General features: G+C 42.1%; 1 protein-coding gene across 2 annotated transcripts in view; it reads right to left on the minus strand.

Annotated features, from left to right (window-relative positions):
- Nucleotides 1–492: 492 nt before the first annotated feature.
- The window catches only part of tbx15 (T-box transcription factor 15), a 55,647-nt gene continuing 40,091 nt past the window's right edge, over nt 493–16,048 (minus strand). For both annotated transcript variants that reach the window (XM_028023945.1, XM_028023946.1), the window contains exons 7-8: nt 8,035–8,132; nt 493–4,444 (exon numbers count right to left, since the gene is read on the minus strand). In XM_028023945.1, coding sequence (XP_027879746.1) covers nt 3,600–4,444; nt 8,035–8,132 — 943 coding nt within the window. In that variant the 3' untranslated portion in view covers nt 493–3,599. The remainder of the gene's footprint in view (nt 4,445–8,034; nt 8,133–16,048) is intronic.

Raw genomic sequence — 16,048 nt, forward strand, 5'->3', positions numbered from 1 at the left:
GTCTCTGTCTCTTGAAGAAGCTCCTGCTCTTTCTGAAACGTTGCCTTCAGGAAGTCATCACAACATGGCTCCTCTATTAACCCTTTAACAAAATTTTTACCAGCGTTACACTGAGAAGTAGCTCCTGTAGTGAACTCAGGAGATGCTCAGTTCTAGGTGTTTGCTAATTCCTGATGGCTAGTCTGAAGGAGCTGAGTGGGGGAGTCACAGGGGAGGGCTGCTCTGTGAGGCAGAAGCTCAATAGCTTAGAGGAGGAGCTGTGTCTCAAAGGCGGAGCTAGGTCCACCCAGGCGTTTTGCACAGATAAATGGTTGCCGCGGGGATGAAAGGATTTCTCAAACATGCATAAAAGAATCAAAGCAACACTCCGGGTGTGTTTTTGATGCGGGGGGAATAACATAACGTGACGTAAAGTTCAAAAAAGCAGACTTTACACGATACTGCCCCTTTAAATGAAAACATTCAGCGAACAAACAAGAAACAAATCCCACCTTCATACATGAAATAAACGTTTATTTGAGTTTTTTCATGTGCTTGGCACTTGTATGTACAACTACTCCAAAAAAAAAAAGGAAAAAAAAAAGATTAACTTTGCTAATTCCCATTTGCACAAATTTTAATAACAAATAGGTGAAATTGCTATACTGGTCAACTCTTAAATACACATCTTAGTACACACCACAACATACTTTACTCTCTTATTATAGTATTGCTTATTATTCAACATTTCACACAACAACTTTTTAAGCTTATAGTATTGATTGCATTTGACTTCTTTTTTCTTTTATATATAATACCGTGAAGAAGTGTTTGTCTCCTGGAAGAGTTCTTCTATTTTTGTTTTGTTGTCACACTTAAACGTGTCTTATTTTAACTCGGAGTTTTATATGAAACTTTAGTTAGCCGAGATGAAAAGAGCTATCCAAACCAACATGAGAAAATCATTGACCTCTAAAGCTAACAGCTGGTTGAGGCCACCCTGGTGGAAACAACTGCCGAACAGCGTCAGAAGATGGCAAAATGGTAAACGACCTGCACTTGTTAGCACTTTATCAAGTCAGAGGACTCCAAAGCGCTGTACGCTACAATCGGTCATTCACTCATTCATAGCTACAACATAGCTAACCAACATCTGCCCTGGATGTGGACCGACAAAAGGAAGTCTGAAATTTAATCTGACCACCGCCAGCAGACAAAGTGGGTGAAGCGTCTTGTCTAAGGACATAGCAGCAAAGTCTGAGACGGACTGAGTGGGGGTCTGAACCAGCAACCCATTGGCTACATGGGCAACCCCAACCTGCTGGTCCACTGTTGCCCAGGATTACGGGACAATGAGTCTTTTACATCGCTGTCGAAGAGTTCTGGTTGACTTCACAGACTGGTTTTATTCAGCCACCTTGAGGAGTTTTCGAACACGAGCAATCTGTGAAAGGTCAAACCGCAGCATGTTCGTTAGATTTAAGCCCAGTGTTTGTCCAAACTGCTACAAAACCTTTTCAATACAGTGAGTTTGGAGCGTTGGGATTTTGTCTTGCTGCATATTCCAAATGCCCTTCACCCTAAAGGTCACAAACTCATCTATGGATACAAATTGGAATTGCGAAAAATAAATTTGCTTAATGGAAACATGGCAATTTTGAAGAAAAAGAAATTCATGATTTTTGATACATTTTTGCTGTAGGATAAGGTTGTTTTTTGGCCATATCAAAATGAATGCATTTTGAAAAGACTCCAATGGAAACACCTTGTTTCTATCACTAGTCACACCAGTTTGCATCCATCATCAACATACTTATTTTTAGGAACTGGCCACCTTGGACAATGCACGGCTGTCTCCAGCAAAGCCAGGTGTGCATCGCAAAGTTCTGGTTCTGGTGCCTTGCAAAGCTCAACTAAAGTTTGTCTTTTGAAAGAGTTTAATCCATAGCTCTTCCAGAAAATTGTAGACTGCAAATTCTCAAAAAAGGGAAATGGTAACACCACAATTGGGAAATTGCGTTTTTTGTCATTATCAGAGTATTAAAAAGGTTTTGCACTTACTTGTAATGGAAACACAGCTAATGACTTAGTCAGTATCCACAACTGGATGGATGATCAAATTGGACCTTCACTCTGGTTTACTGGAGTCCAAAGGCTTGTTAAGCCTGTCCAGACTGATGGATGTCAATAATCCTGTTTCTTAGAGTAGGAGACAATGCGTATCTTTCTGAAATCTTTGGCATGCTTCATGTTGTTAGACAGATTGTGTTCAAGGCTCCATTTGCTTTAATCAAACTCTAGTTCGTTTGTCTAGAAAGTCCGTTTCATTTGAGGAGGTGTGAACGCGCAATCGAACTCTGGAGCGAGTCATAAAAGCAAACCCCTACAAACAGAGGTCTCTGTTCAGTTGAAGTGAACGCCGGTGCGGTTCGAACGCATAGGTGGATGTAAGCGAACCAGAAGCCGCTCCAAAAGCAGGAAGCGGGTTGTAGCGCACAGCATTCTGGGTAACCAAAACAAATGCTTGTGTCTAGCTCTAGAAGGAGAAATGGCTCGTGGTCTTTCACCGAAGATGTGAAAGAAATCCTACAACCACTAAAATGTGACACTACTTACATTTTGTGAAGGTCAAAGTTGTGCTCGGTGTCTTCTTTAGAAGTTTTTGTGTTGTTTTCTTCATTAATTCTTTGTGCAGCGCCCCCCCCAGGCGAGGAGGGGAACGAGTTTTTCAAAGGGTCTGGATCGTTTGACAGTGCAGTGTGAAAGCAAACTGCTGAGAATGCAACAAATCGAACCGAGTCTACTGGACTATCAGGTGTGGAAACACCCAAAGTCATTTTATGATTCTAATTTTTGTATTTACTCAGGTTCTCTTTGTCTGATATGATCTGAAACATTTAGGAGGGATAAAATAGAAAGAATGCAAGAAAAAATCTGCAAGGAGGCAAATCCTTTTCCACTATATGCATATATATATATAATTATATATAATCACATAAATCCCGGAAACATTGTGAGGAGTTCTAGTTTTTGCGGAAGACAGGTGGGTGGAGTTGCCTGGTTGGAGTCCTGTTCTCACATTTTACTATACAGCGAAAAGAACCGGCTCTGTTTTCCTCCGTCAGCAGCCTCCACCGCGCCCAGGTCCTCCACCTGCAGCAGTGAACCGCTCACTGGCGCTGTCCAGTTGTCCCTTTCATTCTGTCCAAAACCTCCGAGCTCCACAGAGAGCCGCCAACTCTTTGACGTCCCTCAACCGAAACGGCACAAGCGCCGCTTGAAGTGAAAAAACAAACAAAAAACCTCTGGATGACACTGGAGCTGTTTCTATTATTATTGCACCGTAACACATAGACTTCCTTCTCTACTCCATTTCCACTTCTGAAAATTTGCCTTCAAACGGTAAGAACATTGAGCTGCTGTCAAGATCAATACAAAATAATTAAATAGAAGTTTATACCTGCTTTTGTTTTTATTGCGTTTGGAGTGGTAGGCGTGTTTCTGAAACGTGAACGCTGTTGGTTTAAACCAACACTCACCAACTGCAGTTTTTCTTTTCTCCTTCCCATTTTTCACCTGAAATCGTTTCAGCGACGTGGAGAAGGTCGAGGTCGCGGCTTTCACACCATGTGCATGGACATCTGAGAGGATGAGCCGTACTGGCGTCCATCGCAGGAGCTGCCGCCCTGCTGGCCGCCCGCCGCGTTGCCGATCATGTGCATCGTGTCCATGCCGCCGTTGGGCAGGTACTGGCGCTCAGCGAAGGCGCCAGCGGGGGCCGAGGAGCAGAGCAGCCCCGCCTGGGGCTTCTCCGGGCTGGCGGCCAGGCGAGGCGAGGCGGGGAAGTTGTATCCGTACAGGTTGTAGGGGTTGTGGAGGGAGAAAGCGTTGTAAGATCCCTGCTGCACGTGGTGGTGGCCGCTGCCGAACATGTGGGCGGAGGACGGAGACGACCCTGACGAAGAGGACGAGGCGGAACCGGAGCTCCCGCCGGCCTGCATCACGTACTGAAGCTGGGAGGCCGGGAACGAGCCCAGCTGTCCGCCGTAGGCGTCCATCTTGCCGCCGGCAGCACCACCGCCGCCTCCACCGCTTCCGCCGCCGGCCAGGGAGCCATGGGCGCCGCCCTGCATGCCCGCGGCGATCAGGGAGGAAGTCCTCTGCGGCAGGAAGGATTCCGATGGCTGGGCGGATGCCACGGCTCCCCCCGCCGCCTGGAGGCGGCCGTAGGAGCCGTCGGCCAGGCCGCCATAGCCTTGCAAAGCCGCCATGTTGCTGCGGGCGCAGGCAGGGTACTCTGACAGGCCCAGGTTGCAGAGCTGGCTCTCTCTGCAGCCGACGTTGAACGTATTGGGGGCCAGGTGGAAGGCTGGAGGGGAGCAGGAGGGGGAGAGGAGGTGGGCCGCGCCGGACGGTGAAGGCGTTCCCGTGCTGGAGGTGGTGGGAGACGTCCCGGTGCTGCCACCTGGAAGACAAAACGCAGACAGAGCCGGTGAAACACAGATTCAGGGTTTCCCCCAGTGTAATAAGCCTGGCGGGCCACCAGGCTTAACTTGTGCCCCCACCAGGCTAAGCGTTGTTTATTAATTTTAGCTTTTTTTAAGACTTTATAATTGGTGTTTAGGTATTAATGTTCCAGTCTTCCAGTAACGTATAACTATCAAGTGATAATTTCAAATTTCCTGTCACCTTTAAACATTTTTTAACTCATAAACATGGTGGCCGGCTAGATGAATGACTTCCCTAGCGCCCCAAGCACCGGGCTTAGAAAGTGTTCTGGGGGAAACCCTGCAGATTTATTCCATGGTATTCAACTGGGATTTGAGAAGTTAGCATGAAGGTCCAGTTAGATGGTCAATGTTAGTAAAAATGGTTTGTACACCACAAACAAATAATGGTCGAGAAAAAAAAAACATCTTAAAATCCAAGGTGAAGAAAAATCATTAACTGGTTCTGGTTCTGCTCTGCATCCACCAGAACCAGAACCAAACATGGAGAAGCGGCGTTCAGCTTCTATGCACCACAAATCTGGAACAAACATCCAGGAAACTGCAAAACAGCAGAAGCACTAAAGTCACAGTTTTTATTCTCCATACTATCAGCAGGTTGCTAATCTAAAATAATTCCGACCAGAACTGGACGCACAAATAAATAAGAACAAAACATTCCGATCAGGACGTCCCTGGTTCGAAGTGATTGGTAGCAGGGAGTATGTCCAGGTTGGACACCTGCACTGGATCAGATGATACAAAACTCTGGCTCTCCCTCCGGCCAGTTGAATACACACACACCACTCTTCTTCTTCTTCTTCTTTTTTGTTTAACTCTCTCCCTCTCAGAATAACTGCAAGTTTTACTCACAAGCTGTCCGTGACACCGCATCACGCGCGGGACCGTAAAACATTTCGCTGGTCAACATGGCCACTCAGCATACACACACACACACACACACACACGCACGCACACACACACACACATAAGACGCACATAAAGCGCAACGCTGTTGAAGCAGACGATAACCACAAGTCAGGCCTCTCGGAGTGAAACAATAGCTGTGGGATATCAATCACATACTTTTCGATTAATGAGCCTCTGGCAGGAGTTCCCGCTGCTGTCGGAGAAATTCAGCTTGAAACCAGAACGAGGAGGAGAGGCGCGGCTAAATGGTGCAGGACTTGCTTGGCCCGGGATTCTCGTGATTTTGCACCATATGCCTTCGATAATACGGCCAGCACCGCTCGGCCAAGAGAGAACGATAGCGTGGTGATGTCATGTTTTCCTCCGGTTAGCGGGATTCAAGGTGCTTCAAGGAGGCGCGAGGAGGACGTAGAAGCAGCGCGTGCGCACACAGACACGGCCTTTTATGCCAAAAATCAAAAGAAAAGAAAAAAACGGTGTCCGTACAGGGTGACAAAGACGGTGTAAAAACTTTAATTAAATCTTAATTACTGCAGAGGATTTTTAGGATGACAAACACATGTTAGCATCACGTCATGCTGACCCCTGGTGGTAATTTACACAGAAAGGAGGGGGGGGGGGGGGGGGGGAAGTCAGCGGGGAAAGAAAGTTATTCCACAGCGGCGAGGTCTTTGAAATGAGCCATTACTAAAACCTCGCTTTGGGCAACACCGGAGGGGGAGAGAGAGCGCAGCGCCGACGGTGACTCCGAGCGGTCCAAAGCCAGCAGGGTAATGGTTTCGTACCGGAGGCCTGCGCGCCATGTGAAAAGTTCAGCAGACGCAGGCGGACCCGCCAGAAAAGCGGCGCATGGCCAAGCTCAAGTGAAGGACGGGCATGGCTGACGCAGTGTGCGGCGATATACGAGAGCAGGGGTTGGAAAAGTGCAGAGAAAAGTTCACGTCGGGATAGCGACGCACCTAGTGCGTCCGCACACTGCTCTGTAACCCCAAACGGATCACAAAAATCAAGCAGTTGTGAAGACATGGATGAAATACACGCATATGGTAAAGTAAAGCTGATTTTTATTTCATGTTACAGTCATAAACTTCATTGTGTTGTGTTGAAATGTTGTGATAGGCCAACAAAGTGGGCTATTTTTTGAAATAGAAAGAAAAATTTGTTTTTCAACTTTTTCACTTTTATTTTTTACTAATAAAAGTTTGGAAATTATGCATTTGACTTCAGCCAAACAAGGTCTAGTCAGCATAAGAAATTTTGCTGGACGATAAATTGTCCTGGAAGTTATCGCGATGAACGATGATATTCTTGTATCGAGACCATCTTCAGGTAATACAATGGAAACAGCATAATAATGCAAGGACACATTCTCAAAGATTAATAAACTTTAAATTCTAATGAACATTTAAACACTGGACCCGGAAGACATTTTAAATATCCATAATAAATAAACAAAACAACAGAAACAGGAAATAAAATTAATTATGATGGCTTTGTAAACCAAATTGTCCTTTTAAAAAAGCGACCAGAAGACTGCAGACTTTTGTCATCCAGTTTTTGGTAGAAAGAGAAAAACGATAAATCCTGCAATTGAAAATGATTGAGCTTGTTTTAATTTTTCATTTTCATGTTTTCATTTTTCATCTTGTTGCTTGTACTTGTGACAGTGCAATGACAATAAACTTGAATTCTATTCTATTAAGTGATTTATTGTTTATTGCGACAGGAATAAGTGGAAGGGAATCAAAACTAGCGATGTGACTAATTAGGTGACTTCTGAAGACAGAAATCTGCGTGGAGCAGCAGTTCTGTTAAGTTTGTCAAAATCTTACTAAGTATTTGTTACTGTAGCTTCTAGTGCAAATATCTTAGTTCACTTGAAATAGACAAAATTAACTTATAAGCAACTCTTCAGCAAGAACTAGGAGCTTGTTTTAAGTAAATAATGGGAAAATGTATTGTTCCACTGGCAGAATCTTTCCACTTATAACCAGTCATTTTTCATAAACACAAAGAAATTATTGACCTAACGCAAGCTGCTTGTACTGTGCTGACATTTTATTGTTGTCTTATTTTAAGTGTCCGAAGATATTGTGTTTTTGCAGTGTACTGATCTGACTCAACGGAGTCCAAATGCTGCAAACAATTTTTCACTTGAGCAGTTAGCATTTTCAGCGAGAAATTTTAAAAACTATGGAACACTTTAACAAACCCAACAATTACGTTGCGGTTTTAGTGTGACAAAATGTACATTTTTGCAAAGCACAACAGTAAAATCCCAGGACGGCAAGCTTTAAGAAAGCAAAATTCAGATTTACGGCTTGTTCGTTTCAGGTGCAAAATTGTAGAATTTCTCCATCTCGTTCTCTGAGTCAAATATTTTGTTTGTTGGCCTGCTTGAGGGAAACACAAATATAATGACTCACAGTGAAATGAGTCATCTCATGGATTTCTGACCTTCACAATAAATAACATTTACTCTGTTAGAGCTGCCAGTGTTCTCCCATCTGGTTTTTTGGAACAGATGAAATCCCACCAAGAGGTTCGCCAACAAAATTAAAAGCTGACTGACTGGATTTAGCCGACAGATTATTTTCCAAAGGATTTTCTTTCGGAAAGTGAACGTAGATTAGCGTACCTTGCTGCTTCTGCATGTTGGTGAAATCCTCAAACGTGAGGGTCCTCACAGGAGGTCTCCAGAAAGCGTACGTCTCCATGATGGCCTCCAGGCCGGTTCTGAAACAGAGAGAGACACTTCGGGTCAGACGTCTGAAACTACAAAAACGTGACGTCCAGTGACGACGAGCTGGGATTCGGTTCAACGTTTCACTGCTTTGTGTTTACACCTCTACATCGGGTGAGTCTTTTATTTTGTTTCTACCTTTATAGTTGTCCGTCTTCCTTCCTGGTGAGGTTTTTTGTGCCTGTGTTCTTTCAAAATAAAAGGTTTTTGATGAGCTCTCATTGGTATTTCTCACTTTCAGCAAAGTTACTCGGGTGCTTTGACGTCCTGATGTCATAAAGGAAAAGTTTGACGGTTCTGAAGTAAGGTCCTGTAAGAAGGTTGCACCAATACTCAATAAACGTGAAACACTCAGCACTTGAAGTCAAGGCTAAAGTCCCACCTGTTCGCCTCTGGCGCATAATAATATAATATATATAATTATTCATGATGATTTTGATGAAGGCGTTGGGCAGAATTTAATGTCTTCTGTTTTGTAATTGTCTACTGTTGCACATGTTTTTTATTAAGGTTACATTTCTGTGTTAACAAATGTTATTCTTTTATTTGTTCGGTGTTATATTCTGATTTTTAAATGTCATTTTTTCATTAACCGCAAGTGGAAAATCATCAGAATTAACAGGGAGGCTTTCAAGCATTTGTCTGTGTGTATAAATTTGCTTCACTTAGTGATAAAGTTCCTGAAATAAATGGACTTTTCACTAGTATTCTAATTGAATGAATGGGTTAGCAAGGTTTTCCCCCAGAAAACTTGCTAACCCCGGTGGTTGGGTGCTGCAGTCCTTCATCCAGCGGCCCGTCGTGTTTTTGAGTTTAAAAATGTTTAAAGTTGACAGGAAATTTGAAAGTATCACTTGATAATCACGTGTTATTGAAAGATTAATACCTGAACACCAACTATAAAAACATTTTTAAAAGACTTAAATAAATAAGCAGTGTTTAGCCTGGTGAGGGCACAAGTAAAGCCTTGGTGGCCCGCCAGGCTTATAAAACATTGAGGGAAACCCTGGGTCTGTATAACAGGCTGACCTGTATTACAGTTGAAAAGTCATTTTTTGGGGGCGAGAAATACATTTTTAGACGGTTCAAGAGAGCTAATAAATGAAATAACACCAGTTTCCCACATTAGTTTGTATAGAACCGTTATTTACTGAACTGGGTGTTGCTGCTATCAATAAAAAGCACGTTATAGGCGAGTCTGCAGCAATGATGTTCCTATGATGTTCCACATTTAAACTGACTTCTGTTCAGTTTAAATGCCAATATTTTATTTATAATTAATAAAAACACTGTGCAGCAGGGAAAATGTCAACATAACTACTGCACAGTTATTGAAAAATAGCGACTCCGGTCCAAAAGAATGCGCAACTAATTGAAAATGTTCAAAGTGTGCGTTTGTATTCATTTGAGCATTAAAAGACAGACTTTTTACAAGAATAAAAACTGCGCAACAGCAGATATGTGCAAATGCCAGAAGAAGTGTTATTTAAAATGAGTAAAAACTTTGCAATAACTGTACAAACTCTGTGAAAACAATAATTAGTGTATATCAGTAGGATGAGACTTGCCGAGTTTTTGCTTGTGTGATTAGGAAAAGTGAAATAATGGAAATAACTATACACTTCTCAGTAAATATCTTCCTACCACCTTCTAGGCCTGTCAAATCAATTAATTGTGAAATCAGTTACAACGAGCTGAATAATTTCTATTTTTGCATAATTGATCGTTTTTCTATTTTCTCTCTTTTCTGTCAAAAACTGGACAACAAAAGTGTCTCTTTTAAAAGACAACTTTGTTTACAGAGACTTCATAATTGATTTTATTTACTGTTTCTGCTATTTTGTTTACTGATTTTGGATATTTAAAATGTCTTCTAGTTCCAGCGCTCATTAGAATGTAAAGCTTATCAATGTTTGAGAATGTGTTTTTGCATTATTATCATGTCACTTGAAAACCGTATCAAAACAACAATATTATCGTTTATCATGATAACTTCTGGCACGATTTATCGTCCAGCAAAATTTATACACTGGACAATAGAACTCATAAAAATGATTTACATTCACTGATCTGAAGTGATTTTATTGCAGATTTTAAGTTTGTTGTTTAAGTATTAGTGATTAGTAATGACTCTATATCAAAAATGTATATCTTAAATGGCGTTGTAATTACTTTCAAGTCCAGGTTAGAAGCAAACGCTGCATGTAGTGAGTCTGGAAAGCTTTAACAGGTTATCAAAGCAGCAAACGAGTTTTGAAGAAGACGGAGTGTGATGGATTCTGCCTGAGCGCGTACGACAGGAGAGGCAGAGAAGTCGGAGGCAGCTATCCGAGCCCGAAAACCGTCAGACCAAGTGAGACAGAGAGGCAGGGAGAAGCCGACGTCTGCTTGGAGGAACCCAGGGCCGTTAAAAAAGGAGGAAGTTTTTTTTTTTTTCTTTTACTGCGCACATAAATCCGAGGTGACGTTTCTCCTTGAATCTGCACATGCTCCTCTGTCCGGCTTGATTTACCTCCCCGCGCACACGGCTCCGGCCCACTGCCGGGGGCGAGGGGGAGCCAGCGCCCGCCGCTGTTATTTTAGGCCTGCTAACTCCCAGAGCAAGGCGGCTCGTTAGTGCGCCTCGCTAATCTGACTGCGATCATTCATGCGCCCCGACGGCGGTGGGACCAAAACACAATAAATGAGCTGTGTCCTCCTGGCAGGCCGTAAAGCCGCCTCACCAGGACACCAGGCGAAAGACACCTCCACCAGTTACCGCCGGGCCCAGCTTGGATCTATATTGGGATGTAGTAGGTAATTCAGAATATATATATATATATAAATATATATATATATATATAAAAGCTGGTGCTTAATGTGATAATTGGCTGTGGAGGTTTGCCCTTTTCATTAATATGGATTTTCCACTGGATGCAGGAAATGGTAAAGTTCCACTGCAAAGTTGCTTTAGCTCCTGCAGTGTAAACACGTGTGCAATAATTGCGTTTTTCCGACGACTGTTTTTGCAAGTCATATCCGATTCTAATATTAGCTCCTTAAAGTTTAAAAGTGGCTGAAATAACGAAGCACGTCACAGCGGGGTTTTTTTTTTCTTTTTCATGTTTGACTTCTCTTTTTCCAAATAAAAAGTTGTTGCCTTCAACTCTGATATTTTCTTCTTTGCGAGGTCAATGGCAGCAAATCGTTGTATTTAAAAAGAAAATATATATATTAAGATCTAAAAAAAAAACATTTTCCTTAGAAAGAACAGGCAGAACTGGGCTAAGCCTGGCAGGATGTTTTACCGCTCTTTTTGGAACGAGCGGTGAAGTTCGTTTAAAATCGGCTGGTTTCCGGCCATGGACTGGGCTTTTACGCGCGGCCTTCAAATATTGAGTACAGTTGAGGTCGGGGTTTTTGGAGGGCCATCCAGAAAGTTGACTATAAGGCTTCCAGAACCAGGTTTTTATGTGCGCTTTGGACCATTGTCCCCCTTTTCTTGTTTCTTTTTCTCTTACAATAAAACATAACTGCTGATACAACACTACTTGGTGTTATATAAACTATGAAGGCTATATAAAACAAAGCCTAAGTATTTGTTCAAATGTGACTCAATCTGGAATGAGCCAATTAAAAAAAAGATCCAAAATAAAGAGCAGAGCGGGAGATTTTCCAGAATCCAAGAGTTTTCAGTCTGAAAATGATAAATCCAAATATTTTCTGGTCAGTGAATGCACCTTCCTAAGACTCAAACTTAGCCATCCGTTAATTGTTTTAAAATGAAGTCTGAGGAGGCAAACTGAGGTAAGAAGCTATTTAATAGGGAATTATTTGTTGGCCATGTTGTGACACGTCTGTACTTCACTCAGGATGCTAGAGAGCAAAACTTAAAAATCATAACAGGAAGGCTGGAAGGAATACAGAAACTGAGAAAACGCACAGCATGCTTGCTCAACTGTTATGAACCATTAAATTAAATGTTAGTAACCTTTTAGAAATCCCAATGTTATCGTAAAAAGCTCTACATTCAGATGTGAGCAAAAGGTCGGCTGTTTAAGCAATGCTAGCTGTGCTAACTAAGCTAATTGCTAACGGAATACGCAAAGGATGCATGAGAATGTCAACTTTAAATCATTTTGTATTTGTTTAAAGGTTATAAAAGTCATATTTTAGAGCAAATGCTCTCTTAAAGGCTGAGTTATGATTGTGCTTTTGAAAGTTTGCGTTGAGCGTGTGGGAGCTGAGCAAGTTGTGTGGCGGTTATGCTGGACGCGTACGTCGGTGCGGTATTCCCTGAAAATGAGCCGAGCCAAATTACAAATATTCAGAGGCACACAACCAGGTGTGCCAGGCCAACGTGGATGGGCTAGCCCATCGCGTTTGGCGCACACCCGTTCAATGCGTTGCCAATAAACCCAGATTAAGGGCTCCACACACGGGAGGCGACGTCACTTCCTTCACTTTTATTTCCTGTAAAACTTGTGAGGCCAAAAGTCAATTGCCCTCACCCAGCTTAGCGACCAGCGAAATTTGAGCTTGTACACGTAGACGTGCACACGCGGATAGCTACGTGACACAAGAAAGTCGAAAAAGGTTAAACTTTTGTCGCTGCTGTCGTCGCATTGTTGGGTTCATTGGCGGAAACCTGTTGTTGTCCTTCGTCCAGCCTGTTGGATGAGATGTTTTATCTGTTCCCAGCTCCTAAAATTAAACCGAGATCAGGTAGAATCGGTATTAGCAGATGGACGGTTTCCAAAACACGGATACAAACTCTGATTGGTGCAGCTCTTCAGAGGACGGAATGGAAAGTTTTCTGAATTAGACAAAAAGTTACTCATCAAACTTTCTCTGAGGTCTACGTTTGAACGGATATTGTAAATATTAGCAGCGCATATTTGTAATTTTCACTGACCAAAGTGAAAGAGAAAGAATGAAGCATTCAGAGGGTTTTCAACCCTCCCTCGGTGTTAGCGTGACGCACAGGAGGAGTGCGACAAGTGTCAGTGCGACCCCGCCTGACCGTAAAAAAAGAAAAAAAAAGAAAACCCTGTTGGGTCTAAATGACCCGGTCTCTTAAGACCGGCAGAGGGTTGAGGGAGGGTTAGCAGAAGCAGAGCGGTGAGGGATGCGATGCGAACTAAAGGGCCGTAGAGATGGAATCTGAAGCCGCACGTGAGGACAAATTCATTTTCCCTCGCTTCTCTCCGCGGACCAATATCTCACGTTATGTTATCTTTTCATCTGTTGCTTCCCCTGCAATAAAACTCTGATGCCAGTTCATAAATCAAACGGCCTATTGTTTGAAAAATGGAAAAAGATGTCTCAAATATCTGTGCGCTTAATAATGCAGACCAGATGAAGGAGGCTGCTTTCATGTGAGGCGGGTCTGCCGGGTTTAACGTCCCTCTCATTCCCTTCTTCCTCTATCACGCTGATACTCATCGGGATTCAAAGACCTGACGGAAGACGCGGCGACTCGAAAGAAAAGAGACCGGGAGGAAGAGGAAGAGGAAGAGGAGGACAACAAATATCCTTAGGAAAATCGTGTATTTTGCTCAGGCAACACGTAGTGAGAAAAACTTTTATTGTATTGATTTGGACGAGGAAATCCTACAGAACATGCAGAGCTTCACAGTAACGCCCGACTCGCTCGGCGCTTCGTACGACGTCTGAGGAGTCCAGACGGTGTTAATAACCCTGCTGATGTGGTCAGCAGTTAATAACTGCTGATGTGGTGATTTGCAGGTCAGAAAAATAAAAAATTTTTAAAAAGTCTAGACTAGTCGAGGTGAAAGGGAGGGAACATTCTGTTACACAAAGCCATTGTTTCCAGAAGCATTTTATAACCAAATGTTTTGCTCTGAAAGTGTTTGGATTTATTTATGGTTTCTAAGAATAAAGGGTTTTTACAACCGGGCAGGAATTTACGGCTAGATGCCGAGGTAGACGGACCAGCAGACCCAGGTGGTCATAAGGGCTTGGAACGGGTGTGCCGTGTGCCAGAGCTGAACCACAAGCCATAACCTTAATGATCACCAGCTAAAGAGGGAAAAAGCGATATTTTTTCTCTGAGTAACACCATAACGATGGTATACTTCGCTCTACTGCTTGGTGTGCGTCCCCGTTTTTAAATCTATTTTCATTTTTTGGAGTCAAGCTAAGACTGAAAATTGTATTTAGACGTTACAGTACAAACAATTTTATCAAATCAAAGTGTCAGAAAGAGGAGAGAGGCAAGCAGCAAAAAATACATTTCAAGCTAGTCCATCAACGTGAGGCAACCTCGTAGGAGTAAAAAAAACAAAGATATGTTAGAGGGAGGTTAAAGTGTCGCGTCACTGTGAGTTTTTGAATAGAAAATCATTTGTCATTCTTTTTATCCCTTTCTGATTCCACCAATATGAATACATCTGCTGATTTTTAACAAAGACTAACCTTAGAGATGGCCTGTTGCTTCTGTGACCTCATTGTGACCTTTTGTGCTACTTGTTGAAGCACTTACCTTTTTATGTGCTGCTGAGATCACTTTGTACCTTGATGAAAATTCAATAAAAACACATTTTATTGAATTTATATTACAAGAACGGATTATTTCACGCTTGTCGGACATTGCTAACCTGTCTTGGCAGATGGAAATAATATATATTCTTGTGTTTTTTTGGTTGTTGTTGTTTTAGACCTTTGCAATCCTTTGAGTTCTCAAGACATAAAGAATATCATAAATAAAATCTATGATCATTACTATTATTATATTAATAATATAATACATCCCTATCAAAACAACCCAAGCCTATGGAGGTTGTTACAATGCTATGAACCCTTAAACGGTCGTCATGTTTGCACTGGCCTTTCATATTCCCAGAAGCCAATAAAAATCTGTGAGACATTCAGAAAGTTGAAGCTGATAGTAAGGCAGCCTTACTCTCATTAACACACTGTGCACTTAAATCACTGACAATTTTGTTGTTTTTTTTAACTTAAAAACCAGGCAGTCAAACTGAATATTTGTGTTTCATACAGGAAGATGATTGTGGATGCACCACTTCATGCTTCTGTTTTTCATATAAATACTAATAAAGCTCCCCAATCTAATCCCTAATCTGTAAATTCTTGAAGAGCTAGTATTATTAAAAATCAACCTCTTTGAGCTTTACATCTTGTTATAATGTTATTCCCCTCATCAGAAACATATCTGAAGCATTGCTTGGATTCTTTGATGCATGTTTGAGAGATCCTTTAATCTCCATGGCAACCATTCAGCAATGCAAAAGCCTGGTTGGACCTAGCCCCGCCTTGGAGGACAAAGCTCCTCCTTGGAGCTGCAGTTTCCAAGTTTCAGACTAGCCAGAAGCAATTAGCAAACACCTGGTGGAACTGAGCATCTGCTGAGCTCAATATAGGAGCTACTTCTTCATAAAACACTGGTAAAAATGTTGTTAAAGGTTGTTAAAGGGTTAATAGAGGAGCCATGTTGTGATGACTTCCTGAAGGAGGAGTTTCAGAAAGAGCAGGAGCTTCTTAAAGAGACAGAGGCCCAATTTCAAGGAATTAAATTACTTAGTCAAATTTCTTTTAAGTCATATTTGACACATATGGCAATTTTATTACACCTGAAGGTAATATACTGTAGTTACTTTATTGTACTATAAAATGGCACTGTATGCACAATACTGCACACATACATCTATCTGCTTTGATTAACAAAGCAATTCTGATTAATATCAGAGAGTCGTCATGGTGTTGTGAAACGTTTTGTCATAAAAAAAGAGGAAAGAATCAAAAAATGTGCCTGAAACTAAATTATCTAGTGACTCTGACTGCATATGTTACCAACAAAAACAAGTTGAAAAATGTTGGCAGTGATCACACAATGTTCTTTGGAGAAAGCCAGTGATTCTTTTGTTCCCACTTTTGTTTCATTTGCTGT

This window comes from Xiphophorus couchianus, chromosome 7, assembly GCF_001444195.1.
Source record: "Xiphophorus couchianus chromosome 7, X_couchianus-1.0, whole genome shotgun sequence".
In the NCBI taxonomy this organism is placed as follows: Eukaryota; Metazoa; Chordata; class Actinopteri; order Cyprinodontiformes; family Poeciliidae; genus Xiphophorus; species Xiphophorus couchianus.